Here is a 14,585-nt window from a genome sequence, read left to right on the forward strand (position 1 = left end):
GATGGGGCCGCGCTCCGCCCCAGACAACAACAAGACATCCCCCACTGTCCTACTGTCATCCCTGAGCCTTTATTCATGCCTGGACTTCATTATGGAGTGTAGCAGAAATCATTACTGGCAATCTGAAAGAATTTACGAGGCAATGATTCAGTCCAAGTCACGCCTCACCTTCACAAAGGATGACTAGGGCTGAGAGGAGGCAAGCATGAAAAAAGATACATCCTTTTTGACAAAATCCAGATGTGTTAAAGATGTGGGCTAAACGTTGAGGCCACTATGGTTTATTGTATAACATAAACGATTGAAATATATTTTATTTATTTAGTGTCCTTTCAATATACTATTTTACGTTTAAGTGTTTATACTTCTTTTAACTATAATCAGACCTCATCTTAAAAAGCAAGGGGTCAAAACCCTTTTTGCCATTATTTGGACAGTTTTTAATCCATAGCAAGATTTTACTTTTCATAACAAAAGCAGCTTCACTGACTGATGTACGTGTGTGACCGATGCTGTGTAAATACACATGGCCCACTATCATCCTGCCACACACACACACACACACACACACACACACACACACACACACACACACACACACACACACACACACACACACACACACACACACACACACACACACACACACACACACACACACACACACTATGTATCACTGTCCTATCTAGCTATGAACAAAAGAAAATTGCAACATTTATCTTGGATATCAAAACTTCTTTAAAATCTCATTCTTCAAAATATTAGATTGCACACTAAGGAGCGTATAGATTATGAAATGCAATAATACAATATAGAATCCTAAAAAATATATAATAGTTAAATGTCTGTCTCCAAAAAAAGCAATAGACTTATATTTTTTTTTGAATGTATATCACATAAATATAAATCATCATGCATTGGGATTTACGAAGTACTTAATGAGCAGGATGCATCACATTTGGGATCTAGAAATCCTGCAGTGTGCATCAGGAAATCAAGGAAAGCTACGAACGAGATTATGACAAAACATGTGACAAAAACATTGTGTGCAGCATTGTGGATAATATGTTGGATGCAAAAATCCAGTGGAAAGTGAAAGGACAAAAAAGGAAATGAAGTCTTTCTTCCAGTTTCCTCTCCCTGTAATGACTCAGGGGCCTGATGCATTTAGATTCTCATGATCAAATTGAGTCCTCTGCTGGCTGTGTTGTCATCGCGAGGTTTAAATAGGATTGTTTTTTCTAACTAAGTTCTGTGGGAGCATTTCGAATATTTGACATGTCACCTATCTACCGCTGTAGATGTGTAATCAATCACTAATTGAACTTGATTTCTGGAGGACACCATTTTTGCGATGATATAAATCCTGTTGAGCACTAATCCGATTTGAGAGAATCGGACTACGAAGTGGTTCAGACACCAGTTTCACGACCCGGATTAAAGGCGCGTACACCTGTGCAGTGACAGGGGAGGCAGACACGGCCTGCGGCGGGGGTCCCGGGGGTCCCTGTGGGTCCCCTGTGGGTCCCGGGGGTCCCTGTGGGTCCCTGTGGGTCCCGGGGGGTCCCGGTGGGTCCCCTGTGGTCCCCGGGGGGTCCCGGTGGGTCCCCTGTGGTCCCCGGGGGGTCCCCAACGAAAACGAACCGGCGGCGGCGCCCCTTACCTTTTTGTGTCTGTCTTTGAAAGGCAGCGCAGGCCACGGCATCTCCTGCAAAAAGTCCTGCCAGTGTTTCTGGTCCTGGTCGGACGAGACGAAGACGATTTCCAATTTGTCCTTGTGCTCCGACGCCTTCTTGAAGCGGCCGTAGAAGTCGCACAGGCTGCCGTGGAACTGCTTGCACGGCGCGTTCAGGCTGCAGCCGAAGAAGAGCCCGACCAGCGACAGCTTGGCGCCCAGCGGCTGCACGTCCAGCTCGGCTTTGTCGCGGTTGACGAGCCGCTCCCCGAGCAGACTCACCAGGAACTCCGACATCGCGGCGCTCACGGTCCCGGCGGAACACACGACGCGTCGCCCCTCGGCCGACAGACCGCTGCTGCTGCTGCTGCTGCTGCTGCACGTGTAGCCGCGACGTCGCGGGTGACACCGGCTCTGCCTCCGCCTCAGACCAGAGGTTCCGGCTCGTGTGACGCGCTGCGCTCCGTGCTCGCTCCGTGCTCGCTCCGTGCCGCTCGCTGGTCCTCCGGTGTGAGCGCTGTGCAGGAATGCGCGCCGCTTTAAATCGCCCCGACTGCGCCCGCGGTTGCGCTGTCTCTCCCGACCTGCGTACGACGGCTCCAGCGTGACGTCGGGCCGGTCCGGATGTGGAGCGGACACGTTATCACTGGGCTCTGGTGATGAGTGATTCTTTGTAATGTGTGTTCAGAGCAGCAAGTGTAGCTCAGTTCTGTTTATGTTGCGATTTTGTACATGTTTTAAATCCCCAAACACTGTCTAATCTTCATGTTTTAAACTACAGGATTCTCCCCCTTTGACCTCAAATGTACATTATATTCATTTTGGTGCTTTTTATTTAATTTGATAAGCTTCACTGGACAACTCTAATTGATATTCTGCAAATTTCCAACAAGGATAAGGCTGGGCTAAAACCACACTGTATTCTTATGAGTGTGCTGCCACCTTGTGTTCAAAGGTGGAACATACCTGGTCAGTTTTTAGGTACTTGCCATTAATTCTAATATTTCCATTTTATGCCGCTTTATACTACATTAAGGACGGAGATAGTGTTACCCCAGTACATTAATCAGACATTTTTGGCTAGTGGTTACTTTTTAAGATCAACATTTTGTAAGATTTCACTTGAGGCTCAAATCCAACCTCTTTGAATTATGTCCTCTAGTGGGACCTGTGCTCACAGCCCAACCTGTGCAGTTCGATTGGCATTCGCCAGAGAACACCAGCATTGGCAGGTCTGCCATTGGCGCCGTTCTTTTCACAGATGAGAGAAGGTTCACACTGAGTGACAGGTGTGAACAAGTTTGGAGACGCTGTGGTGAACGTAATGCGGTAACATCATCCAGCATGACTGGTTTGGCAGTGAGTCAGTGATAGTCTGCGGAGGAATATCCTTGGAGGGTTGCACAGACCTCCATGTCAAAGTCAACGGAACACTGACTGCTGTTAGGTTACTTAGATTTTTGGTGTGTTTTTGAGTCCAGCCCTGAGTGGGTTCATATTTTTGGATTCCATTGACCGTTGTTACATAATTTTGTTCTCAACAAATTATACAGCAAAGTAAACTTTTATCTTGTGACCACCAGGGCCCTCATGCAACACATCACACAAGTCTTCTTGTTGTGTTCAACACAAAGTGTCACTTTATTCAAGTCTTTTGTCAGACAAAACTAAAAATTACATAAAAAATTGACACAATGCAAACAAATGAGGTGTTCTCATAGCAGTATGTTATACTAACATTACATAAGAAGTAATGTATCAACTTCAGGATTGACTAATTGCACATAGAGCAGAAAAAGAAGAGCATCCGCTCTGAATAGCTGTGAATTACAAATGATACTCATTATTTTAGAAGATTTGTAGTGGGATATGCATCTGGTAAATAGTTAGCAATATTCAACAATGCAGTTGTGCTGAAACTGAATGGTGGCAACTGTTAAACAGTGAAGAAGTCTTGAACGTTTCATGAGTGATGTGAGCAGCGTGGGATCCTTCAGTCCTCAGTGAACATCATCCTCACCAGTTCTGCTTTCAAGCATTCATCCTCCACCAACTTCTGAGGCTGAAACAAAGTGATTACATGGTGCACTTTTAATATTGCTCAATGTCAGGGAAATCCCAAAAACACTAATTCCAGAAAGAATAAAAGGAATTAAATGACTATATTCGAAATTGTGTGAGCACTGAATGTTATATTGAATTTGGTTTTATTATCTAACTCATTTCTAAGGATCTTTCTGTAAAATATTTATAATTAGTTCATAGTACTTAGTTGATGAAACAAGTAAATTCCAATTGTAGTTATTCTTACTGTGCCATATCTCAGCAGGGTGGGAACTCCGCTCAACTTCAGAGTCTTCTTGAAGTCATTACTTGGATCCTTCCAACTGAAGCATACAAAAGAAATAATTAAGCAGCTGATACAATTCACCACATATGAGAGAACAGGTTTGGAAAAGCTGAGGAGGATTTTCAACACAAGTCCACCTGTATTTCCTGTATAGGTAAAATCACCTTGCCTTTGCTTTGAAAGAATAAGTTCTAAAAGGATCCTATGTATTTGGCTTGAACGTCTAGAACTTTTCTCACTGTAACTTGCTGTGCAATTTTAGAATGACATGCCGGAATGTAAATGTTAAATGAGATCCACGTGCAGTCTGTGGCTGAGACTATTAGTTTATTAATCAATTATCTGAGAAACACTAAATTAAAATTTTTGATGATCACACAAGGCAAGTGGCTTAAGGATGGATCACCAGCTGAGCAAAGAAATTGCATTTAATTTCTGTCTATATATGCAACACTTTCAATATCGAATTCAATATCAAATTTAATTTGTTCTCCATCCTCCATCTTGCAGCCTCATCTTTGAAGAGGAACTGAGTCACTGAGTCTTCACTGTTTTAAAGCATGTTGAGGTCTTTTGTTATAAACTGCTTCATCCAATTGCTTAATTTTCTTTCTTATTGAGTGTCAAGTAATTAACACAGAAAATCTGGAGAAAGGTAGTACCATTCCATTATAGAAGTACTGTAAAGCTGAAACCAACAATTATTTTCTTTACCAATACCTATGACAATTATTTTCTTTAACAACACATTGATCAGTCATCGATCATTCTGATGTCGACAAAATATGAGTGAAAAGTGGAAAACGCCCATCGAAGCCCATGTCAACATTTCCTATCAATATAAAAATGATTACGTTTTTTTGCTGTTGGTCATACTAATAAAAACAAAACCATTGCATGGAGCTGTAAAAACAGTGATTCCTATTATTAAATAACCAAATTAAGATGTGCACTTGTTTTGTGACTAACAGTTTGCTGTATGATGTTGTAATAATGAAGAGTGAAATACTGACTAAGCTCTTTCTCCAACTTGACAGTAGATGAAAACAGAGCCCTCAGGAAGATGAGTCATCTCTCCTCTTACAACTGGCTCGGCTGCAAGGGAAGACGACAAATTGTTCAAGATTACAAAAGAATTGTGCACATGAGAGGACAATGAAATCAATAGGCATCAAGATCTTTACATGCAAAACAGTATACCTTACTTCCTACCCCAGCAAGGAAAGTTTGTTATGGTTAGGTGAGGTGTACATGAGCAAATATTTCAATAGAGTCTACTTAAAATGACAGCACAGGCACCAGATAGCTTTATTACATGTGGTATGATTAGATATCTGATTTACCTTTGACACAGTCTGGACACCAGCTCTTTCCTTGAACGTCTTTATCACCAGAGAAATAAGCAAAAATGTCCTTTCCTTTCCGTTCAGACACGGCGTGAGAGAATTCTTCGTACCCACGCACATTCACTTCTTCGTAATGGGCCATCGTTTCAATGCGCACGGTCAGGGCTGGACGGCGAGAGGCCAACAAGTGTTCAGAGACACTACCGTTGTACAAACACTGAACCAGGTAGAAATACTCTAAAGTTGACACAACCATTTCCGGTTTGGGCAAAGGTTCTTAAAGCGACAGTGTACCTAAATATTTGAGCATTTAATGTCATGTTTTTAATTGTAATTATTTACATAACAATATTACTGAGTATTTCGCATCTTCACGACACGTTACAGAAGAGTGCCTATATGCACTGGTGAATGTAAATATGTACTTTAACTCAATTGCTGCTCGATTATTTTTTTTACTTTTGGGCGACCCGTACATGCTGCGTTCAAGCAATCATGGCAGAGTGGGAAAAAACAAACAAACACCAGACTTGAGGGATTTCTGAGTCCGCTAATCTTGCAGTCACAGATGAAAAACAACCTAAATTTGCTCTTTTTGGTCGTATTTTTAGAATGTCGTCTCCAAATGAAACAGATACAAATGAGCAGTTAATAGCTTTTATACTATTTGCTGAATATAGTATTAGTGGTAAGCAAAAATTAAATATAAATTTAACTGCCAGTGACAGTGTATTTATAGTCACTCTGCATAATGTTTGTTGACACGTATGTATGTCTGTTGTAACTAAGTGGGATACAACGTCGGTGTCAGAAATTCAATGTCTAGACATGCTCCTCATTCCGATTTAAACGATATGACATGAACGCAGCCTTAAACCTACTTCCGCTTGGTTGCGCTCTGTTGTTGTCATGGCGGCGGTTCAAACTGTTGTCAAAGCTCGCAATAACATTTAGCCATATACTATGTTTGAATTAACAAGCAAATAGCGAAGTTTTATGCATTGCGAATTGTATAATCCATACATAGACTCGTAAGCGAAGTCGAAATGGTAGAATTGAGGATTTTTGCATTAACCCGATGTTGGCAAACTTCAATTCAAAAGCCTAGCTAGCTTACTAATGCTAATTCCCGTCAGCATTACACACGGTACCGTGTTACGTTGAGGGAACTCGGCGCTGTTTTTTTACCGTCATGACTGCACAGTTGTTGCAAACTGATCAAAGGAAAGACTGGGTGGTTTTAGGTCCAAACCGAGACCGCGGCGATTTACCCACTGGGATGTCGGATACCAAGGTAAACGAGTGGAAGAAGGGTCTGAAACCTGTTGATAGCGCCTGTTACTTGTTACTCTGGTACACCCAGTTGTCAGTTTACTAAAGAAATTAGGTCTAATACAACAATAAGTAATACCCTCATGTAGTTTATAGAGTTCTTTCTATGTGAAAACTGTCTTAGTTTGCTCTTTAGTTTGTTGAATTAACCACCGTGGAATCGCCCTCTCAGTACAGCACAGTTGAGCAACACTTGAGGACCCCAAATTACCATAAAGGTGAATCTACATCTCTTTAGAGTGTTTGAATAAATTGTATGAAAGGTAGGATTTATTGGAAACAATTAGCAGACTAATTTTAAAGTTGTTGCCCTTAATTACAGAAATACTTGTTGCATTACATGTTGAGGAAGTGGTGTGAGAAGCATGATTGGATATCACAATGGTTGTTTATCATCAACGAGACTGATCGGCATCCGAACATTTTTCACAGCTACTGTTCAATGAAGCCATTCCCGCAAGTGCCAGGAACCGTGCTACCCGCATCCACCCGCCAGTCCCCATTGTGATTGAGAGGCTGCTGCCACTGTACGAGAGGCCTGAGGATGTGGACAGCACCAGGAGCTCCATCAGCTTCACCGCGCTCTCCGAGGAGAGGCTACAGGCTGCCGTTAAACTCGCCAGGCAAGATCTGAGACGCAGGCGTCTTGAGCCATTGATAAAATCTCCTGCCAGACCTTCTGAAGAGGCCTCCTTCCTTGAAACAAGTGATGTAGAAATGCTTCAGGTAATTTATTTTAATTAAAGGGTCAAAGTTTATTATTGTAAAACTATCTCTTTGACAATAGACTTTAAAGCTATTATCTATGATAGTTTATCCATTTATGTCTTACTCCAAGAATTATTGCTCCTTTTTCCAGTTAGTATCTGAAATGACTATTTCTTTCTCTGTAGGAGCTTGCAGCCACTCCAAATAAGGTGAAGTTAAAGTCTTCCAGTCCAAAAGAGAAAATGTCCCGTCCTGCAAAACAAACACCCCAGAAGCGTGCCCCAATGCCTTGGGTTGGCCAGTCACCCCCAACCAGAGACCCTGGCCCAAAGCCACAGGAAGAAGGAAAACTGGCTCCTTTAAGCCTGGAAATCTACAAGCTGCAATATGAGCTAGACGTGTATATGCAAAAAGTAGAACAGCTTTCCAACAGAGGTAAACTACTAAAACAGATTGTTACTGTAGGCTTGTGTCTTACCGTGGATCATATGTTTAAAGGTACAGCTCAGAATTGTCATTGAATTTAACACAACTTCGGATCGCACCTCAATCAGCAATATTTCTTACACGGTTTTCCATTTCAAATATAGTCATTAATGATAATCAATGCTGGGATTTAAACAACAGGGGAAAAAATGGAAGAGCCACTGGAGCCGGAAGAGAAACACAAGTTGGAGATGCGCAGGCAGAAGCAGGCAGCCCGCTCTGCACAAATGATCTATGTTCTCCAGCAGCAGGTATTTATGTCTTGGACAAACATCTGTGACTAATAAACTTCACTGACTTCTTTATTTGCATTGTATCTATAAACACTGTCCTATGACATTGTCATTGAAAAGGTTAAAAAGATAAAAGAAGACATAGAGAACCTACAAAGCCAGAAATCATGGGACACCAAAAAGGTATGTCATCAACATTTTCACAAATTTGCATTCATGTGGAGCTCAGACCGTTTATTAATTTGCTTTTAATGCATTAAAATCAACAATACAACGACTGTTTTCCCCCCTCATTTTTACCTCATTTAATGAATCTTGACTTTGTGAAGGTTTTCTCATGTTTCATAGGTCTACTCCCAAGCAAAAAATCATAAAGATATATGTTTAACTTTATGGTAAACTAATTTACTATCTGTTCTTCTTTCAGTCCACTGCAATAAAGAGACTCGCAGCTGCCCACCGTGGTACACAGAAGGCCTTACGAGATATTATCCACCAGCTTTCAGATCTATCTCTAAGAAAGATGCCTCCTCAGTACAAAGAGCTGGGCCAGCTGATTCGCCAGCTCTCTTTGTGTTCAGCTAAGGTTGAGGTGGACCAGGGTTCAGCTGTGCCTGGGACGGCCCTCAACATCCTGCAGAAACTCGAGGTGAAGAGCATAAAGCGCATTAAGAAAGTATTTGGACTGTATGTTATATGTGTTTTCATTGCTTTGGCTCTACTCCGGCACGGTAGATTGTAAATGTAACAATATGAACAACTCCATGTACATTGTCCACCAGTTTTAGGGCAGTGTCGCAGTCTTAGTATCCTAAACATTGTGAAAAATAATTTAAATATTTTAATGGTAAAATGATTATTTTTCACAGGCCACATTAGTCACCTGGCTAACTGTCCAACTGAAGAGTCCAACTGTGCATGTGTTTTACTTACTGAAGGTGAATGTAAAGGCAAAACTTGCCTTGCAGAAAGTGAATATAACTGGCACATGTCTGTCATGACAAGGGACAATGCAAAAAAAAAAAAGTGTGTGGTGCTGACAATGGCTCACAGATTAATGGCTGTATACGACCACATTAAAAAATAGGACTTTATTTGGCTCCATGTTAACTTTATCAAATTATTTCTGGCCTCCAGACTTGTCGTGAGATTATGTATGAAGAGGTTTACAGTCCCAGTATCAATTTTTATGTTAAAATAAATAGCCTCAAATTTAAGATGAGAGTCAGCACATTTTTCAATTGTTTCATATCAGCTTTAGATGTGATGACTGCACTGCACGTGTTTCTTGGTGCATAGTACAACTTTTATGAATAACTGTCTTTGTAACTATGTTTATATTGTTGGAGGCACTCATATCTCTCACATGAATAATCCAACTTTTTTTCTGTCTTGTCACTCTGTTCTCCTTAGATGTTGGATTCTGCCCTCAGTAAACAAGAGACGCTTGAAAGAGTGCAAGCCCAAACAGGCCCTCCACACAAAAAGTCTCCTCATCGCAGCATGTCGCCCTCTAGTGCCCTCAAGGGTCCCAGCACCTCAAATGTTCAGGGACCTCACAAACGCACAAATCCCAAAAGAGGTGTCAGTGGTGAGAAATGTCTTTATTAAGCTACAAACGCACAAATATCTTATTTCTAACCCTGAACAACAGTATTATACCCAAACTTCATGAATCTAATATAGATGCAGTATTGTTTTAAATAATTTCCTTTCAAAGGCCCATTTGCTGAAATCTTGACAGGAGACCCTTTAGTCTCCTGTGTATCTTGCTGCCACCTAGGGGCTATTATGCGGTTGTGTCCCCCCCCCCACTGTGCTTAAATGGCTGACAAGTGATTAGGAGCCACGAAGATGTGATAGAAAAACAGGAACTGAAGTGCAGAACTCTGGCCTTCACTCCCCTGCTGCTTAGTCTTATGAGCAGATAACTCCTGCTGACTCTGGTTGTGCTGAGAGGCATCATTCGGAAAAGATGACACAAACACCCACTGTACGATGAACCCAGATGAACTCCCTGGAAACAAACATCTTTGTTGTATTAATTGCGTCCCGATGCCACTTATCTGGCAGTCAGCAGGGATTCAAGTGGCTTTCAAGAGTGCTTGCTAGTTGTCTTAATTGGTGGTGTTGTGTTTGTGTGTGTGTGTGTATATAATGCCTTGGCTGCCCCGGTTCCTTGTGTTTAATAGGGGGGGAAAAGGATTAGTTTGTTACTATGGTTATTCCTTTACTATTTAACTTCTATCTAAGATTCAGTCTGTCATAATCAAACAGTTCACACGTTTCATGTTTCATGACAGCAGGTAGGAGAATGGCCTCACAGAAACCTAGAACTATCTCTCACCAGCCCATGAGTAGAAGAGAGGTGCTGGGGACCGGCCTGGAGGTCCTCGCCCAGCCGAGCAGGCCCAGAGAGCGGCAGAGACCACCTCCGACAAACACAAACAGAAAAGGACTACACTCTGAGAGGGGAAAGGCTGACGTCATATCGAGGGTGTGTGCTTATCTCCAGCACTGAATTGAATATGTTAAAACACACAAGACGTGTCTTATAATATTCTTGCACTGGTGTGATTTGTGTTCTATACACACTGACAAGGCAGTGTGTTCCAGTGGTGAAGACCAAGTGATAAATTAGACTAACATATATTTTGTGATTTTATTTTCATAGCGCGATCAGATGCGAGATGCAGGCTTCCAGCACCCTACAGTCTCCTCTCGGCTCAGAGTGAATGAGCTCCCTCAGAAAGAGCTCTCTGTGCCCTGGATGCCTACGTCCCCTCACTCTCCTCCTCAGCAACGGTGAGCCCTTAATTCAAAGTCATCACCTATTATTGTTCGCCAATGCTTTTACTCTCAGTCATTCGCAACTCACACTAGATGATTAACATCATTACATAACAAAGGTTATACTGTTTTGATTTCTGAAACTCTTATCTCAATGAAACTGTCTGCCTCCAGTGAGAATCAGTGTATATCAATCTGCTCATTGTGACTAATTTAAAGGGAAAAAAATACAATTTGTGTAAGAGACCAAATGGTCAAAAGCAATGGGGCAGGATCCTTGTGAACAGCACTTTCTCTTTAACTTTCCATGATTTGTCTTCTCTTATTCCTCCTGCTTAGTTCCATCCTCTCTTCTGACTCGTCTTATTAAAGTGTATTTCTTCCTGTGCCCGTGTTTTATATTCTTTTATCTCTCTGCTGTTATCTTGGCAGATCCCCTCAAACGGGAAGACCAGAGCCTCGATGTCTCTTCTCTCCATTGAAGCCCGCAGAGAACCCTCCAATGCCGAATTCTGCGGCTGGTGGTTTTGGAGCGGAGCCCGTCTTGAGTTCAGAAAAGAAGAAACAAGCTCAGAATGAAGCATTAAGGTGAGACCCAACTCCTGCAAGTTTCTACCTGATTTCAATCTCTTCTGCTTATATAGTTCAAAATGAAATACTATAATTTCCCAGTGTACTATTTGTTGTACCATTGTTGTTTTTTTGTTATTTCTACTTCACACAATAAATTTTCTCTTTTAGCAAATAGAAACCCCCCCCCCCCAAAAGATTCAATGTAGGGAGGAGGAATGTTAATAGTCATTTCTTAACCTCTATGTCAGACCCCACTCGCTGAGCGCTACAGGCAATACTCCGATTGTAATTCAAAGTTAATTCTTTCCACTAAATTAATGGAGGTGCCCGCTAGATTGAGGCCATTACTCTTTATGAGTGATTAATAGTTGGCCCGTTTTCAGCGATTATAAGCACCTCATTGAGTATTCCACATACGTCTCTGTTTGAATCAAATCTTAATTACTACAATTGTTCTTTCCAATTAATCAGCAACAAGCAGCTTGATTTTTTTTTTAGAGATGAGGATTATAAGTTATTTTTTATGTGAAATGCTTAATTGAGCTTGCTTTTCGCTTCATTTGATGATTACTGGCTTGGTACAGGACTGCCTGGTTGGATAAGATGACGACGCAGAGACTGAAAGAGCTCAATCAGCTGAGTAAAGAAGAGACTGAACGCATTCAGAGATTAAGGTACAGTGGCAATATAATATAGTTTTAGTATACTTAAATGATCTGAGGGGAGGGAAGTTGAAGGGTCATAACGCTGTATCATTTGCTAGATGTTGATCCAGCAAAATTATATATCGGGAACAAACTTTGATCAGAAAGCTCATGGATGATGATAATTCTTGCAGCAGTGGGTGTGGAGTGAGGTCATAGGGACAGAAGGTGGTTTGCAATCTCCGGACGATACAGGCAGAAATACCTGCAGAAAGCAGCAGGGGGAGAGAAGGGAATGCACAAAACTACTGCAAGTAGATGGTGAGCCAAAGGGTTTGGCTCACAGTAATCTAACATACTGCTCCATGTGCAAGGCCTCACAATTTAATGAACTATTGTACGGGGAATAACAACATCAACGTAATTGCCTTCAGACACTGGGACAGAAAATATGCAGGTTGCGATCGCAGCAGCATCTCCGTAGCAACAGAGAGAGCATATGTCCCCATAGATCACTACAGGTTTCCTTATTATTCATTGGACAGTTTATCTCTACAAGGCCTGGCAACAAAACACAGAATGATCAAGAGCACAAGTTGCGGCAACATTTGCTCTATAAAGCTGTTATTACATCAACAGTTGCGCTGGATGGTCTTTAATGCTTCTTCACAAACACAAAAGCACAGCCCAGTCACTTGAACTAAAATTGGGTTCGGATATTTTCCAGTTTGCAGAGCGCAGTCATCCCGATATTTTCAGGAGTTCAAGTCTGAAAACAGCTGAAGACACTTGAATGGAACGGCACTATTATAGTGTTTTATATACATATATATATTGGAAGGCCTTCCAATTTTTGCAGCCATTTTTCACATTTGATTGAACAAATCTTTTTTTCGTAGTAACAGTTACAGTGAGCTTTGAAGCAAAGCAATGAAATTGGAAAGTCATTATATTTTCTGTGTTTTAGGCCTGTAAACGGTTGCCCCACCCGCTTCCCCCATTAACAAGTGACAACCACTGTGTTGCATAAAAGCTGTCACTTGGTGGAATGTATTGCTCAACAGACCCTTTCACCCATCAACAGATTGTTTCCTATATGAAAAGCTCTTGTCACATTCATCACATTAATCTCTCAGGAGTTATTATGACCTGAACTGATCCCAGCTGAAGTCATCGTAAGTAGCATGTGAGGCTTTGGAAATAATTTCATTGGTGTTTGCAGTGAAATAAGCCAGGATGCATTCACTGCAGCCTTCACAGGGTTCTTCTGTATGCAGAGTGGTAAAAGTTTGACAGGTTTGACCTTGTATAACCGCAGTAAATGTGAATATGATGAATACTGCTTCTTTTTTTGTGAATCCCATTAGGCTTGCATATTGATGTGTATTGATTAATTATCAATCATGACACAAGTGGCTCTGAAATCTTTCAGTAGTGTGAAACAGAAGGACAGTCATTTGAAAATTGTGTTTTAAGACCAAATTTTCTTATGGGTCCAAACAAATTCAGTCATACATTTTAATGTCCAAGCTAGGCCAAAAACTACAATACATTTTGTCATATCATGTTTTAATAACACTGTCAGGCAATAAAACATCTAATTTGGTTTATTAAAGTTGAATGTATCAGCCTCAGAAAGTCTTGTCTGACAGGTTAGCGATGTGGATGTGTTTCGATTACAGGTCTGAAGTGGTCTCGCCAACTCAGTGGGCTGAGAGAGCTGAGCAGAAGGCCCGAGAGAGAATCCAGCCCCTTCTGGATGAAGCACAGGTACGAAAAGTAGTTTCTGCACAGTGCCAGACATTTACCTAGTCTTCATTTCTTTTTATGTCACCCAAAATGGAGGAATATGGCAATCAATACATCTTATTTCTTCTTAAAACATCACATGCTGTTCTATTTACCCTCAGATTTGCCAGATTTTTTCATGGAGTGGGTCAAGGATGATTGCTTTTGGAGTGATGTGGACTCAGTTTGTTTTTGTCTGTGTACCTCAGCAGATTGGCAAGTCCAGGAGCAGGATCAGCTCCTTGCTGAGAAATCAGCTGTCTGTGCAGGCTGCAGACAGGGTGAGCTGGCTGCTGTTTGCCAATAACTGGAGAGAGGACAGTTGGCCTTGTTGTTGAATAAAGTTGGAAATTTGGTGTCAAGGGCAACAGTCGCACTATTAAGACTCAGCTTGTATAGCTTATTACATTTGCTCTGTTTTATGTGCACGTTGTCTCTCCACAGACAGCAGAGACTGCCGAGCAGCTGAGTGAGGACCTCCTGGAAGTTCTGGTCGAGGACACTGCGCGGGCGGCGTGGGCAGCTGAGACAGACTGGCGGCTGGAGGGCTTGGACCAGAGTAGGCTGCCAGCTCCCACCCTGGAGAGTATCCTGCTTCGTATGGAGGAGATGCAGGTGAGAGCTCCAGAAAGGCCCACCCGTGAAAGGTCGCTGTGGAAC

General features: G+C 41.8%; 3 protein-coding genes across 5 annotated transcripts in view; 1 reads left to right on the top strand and 2 right to left on the bottom strand.

The window, feature by feature from the left end:
• The window catches only part of nxn (nucleoredoxin), a 53,073-nt gene extending 50,787 nt beyond the window's left edge, over positions 1 to 2,286 (bottom strand). The window contains exon 1 of the mRNA XM_035623687.2: positions 1,664 to 2,286. Within this exon, the coding sequence (XP_035479580.1) occupies positions 1,664 to 1,972 (309 nt within the window). The 5' untranslated portion in view covers positions 1,973 to 2,286. The remainder of the gene's footprint in view (positions 1 to 1,663) is intronic.
• Positions 2,287 to 3,286: 1,000 nt separating this feature from the next.
• txndc17 (thioredoxin domain containing 17) lies at positions 3,287 to 5,620 on the bottom strand. The gene is made up of 4 exons (XM_035623690.2): positions 5,369 to 5,620; positions 5,039 to 5,120; positions 3,987 to 4,062; positions 3,287 to 3,737 (listed from the first exon to the last, which is right to left on the bottom strand). The coding sequence occupies exons 1-4, from the start codon at positions 5,511 to 5,513 to the stop codon at positions 3,669 to 3,671; spliced, it is 372 nt and encodes a 123-aa protein (XP_035479583.1). The 5' UTR covers positions 5,514 to 5,620; the 3' UTR covers positions 3,287 to 3,668.
• Positions 5,621 to 5,738: 118 nt separating this feature from the next.
• The window catches only part of kiaa0753 (KIAA0753 ortholog), a 33,452-nt gene continuing 24,605 nt past the window's right edge, over positions 5,739 to 14,585 (top strand). Inside the window, exons 1-14 of one of the 3 annotated variants that reach the window (XM_035623681.2) lie at positions 5,739 to 6,665; positions 7,136 to 7,429; positions 7,597 to 7,846; positions 8,039 to 8,148; positions 8,251 to 8,313; positions 8,558 to 8,779; positions 9,544 to 9,721; positions 10,437 to 10,627; positions 10,805 to 10,935; positions 11,353 to 11,508; positions 12,078 to 12,167; positions 13,820 to 13,907; positions 14,135 to 14,206; positions 14,370 to 14,540. In XM_035623681.2, the coding sequence (XP_035479574.2) occupies positions 6,564 to 6,665; positions 7,136 to 7,429; positions 7,597 to 7,846; positions 8,039 to 8,148; positions 8,251 to 8,313; positions 8,558 to 8,779; positions 9,544 to 9,721; positions 10,437 to 10,627; positions 10,805 to 10,935; positions 11,353 to 11,508; positions 12,078 to 12,167; positions 13,820 to 13,907; positions 14,135 to 14,206; positions 14,370 to 14,540 (2,118 nt within the window). In that variant the 5' untranslated portion in view covers positions 5,739 to 6,563. Of the gene's footprint in view, positions 6,666 to 7,135; positions 7,430 to 7,596; positions 7,847 to 8,038; positions 8,149 to 8,250; positions 8,314 to 8,557; positions 8,780 to 9,543; positions 9,722 to 10,433; positions 10,628 to 10,804; positions 10,936 to 11,352; positions 11,509 to 12,077; positions 12,168 to 13,819; positions 13,908 to 14,134; positions 14,207 to 14,369; positions 14,541 to 14,585 lie in introns of all 3 variants that reach the window. The other 2 variants (XM_047335674.1, XM_047335676.1) reach the window with 2 other exon arrangements.

The sequence above is a fragment of the Scophthalmus maximus genome, chromosome 11 (assembly GCF_022379125.1).
Source record: "Scophthalmus maximus strain ysfricsl-2021 chromosome 11, ASM2237912v1, whole genome shotgun sequence".
Classification (NCBI taxonomy): domain Eukaryota; kingdom Metazoa; phylum Chordata; class Actinopteri; order Pleuronectiformes; family Scophthalmidae; genus Scophthalmus; species Scophthalmus maximus.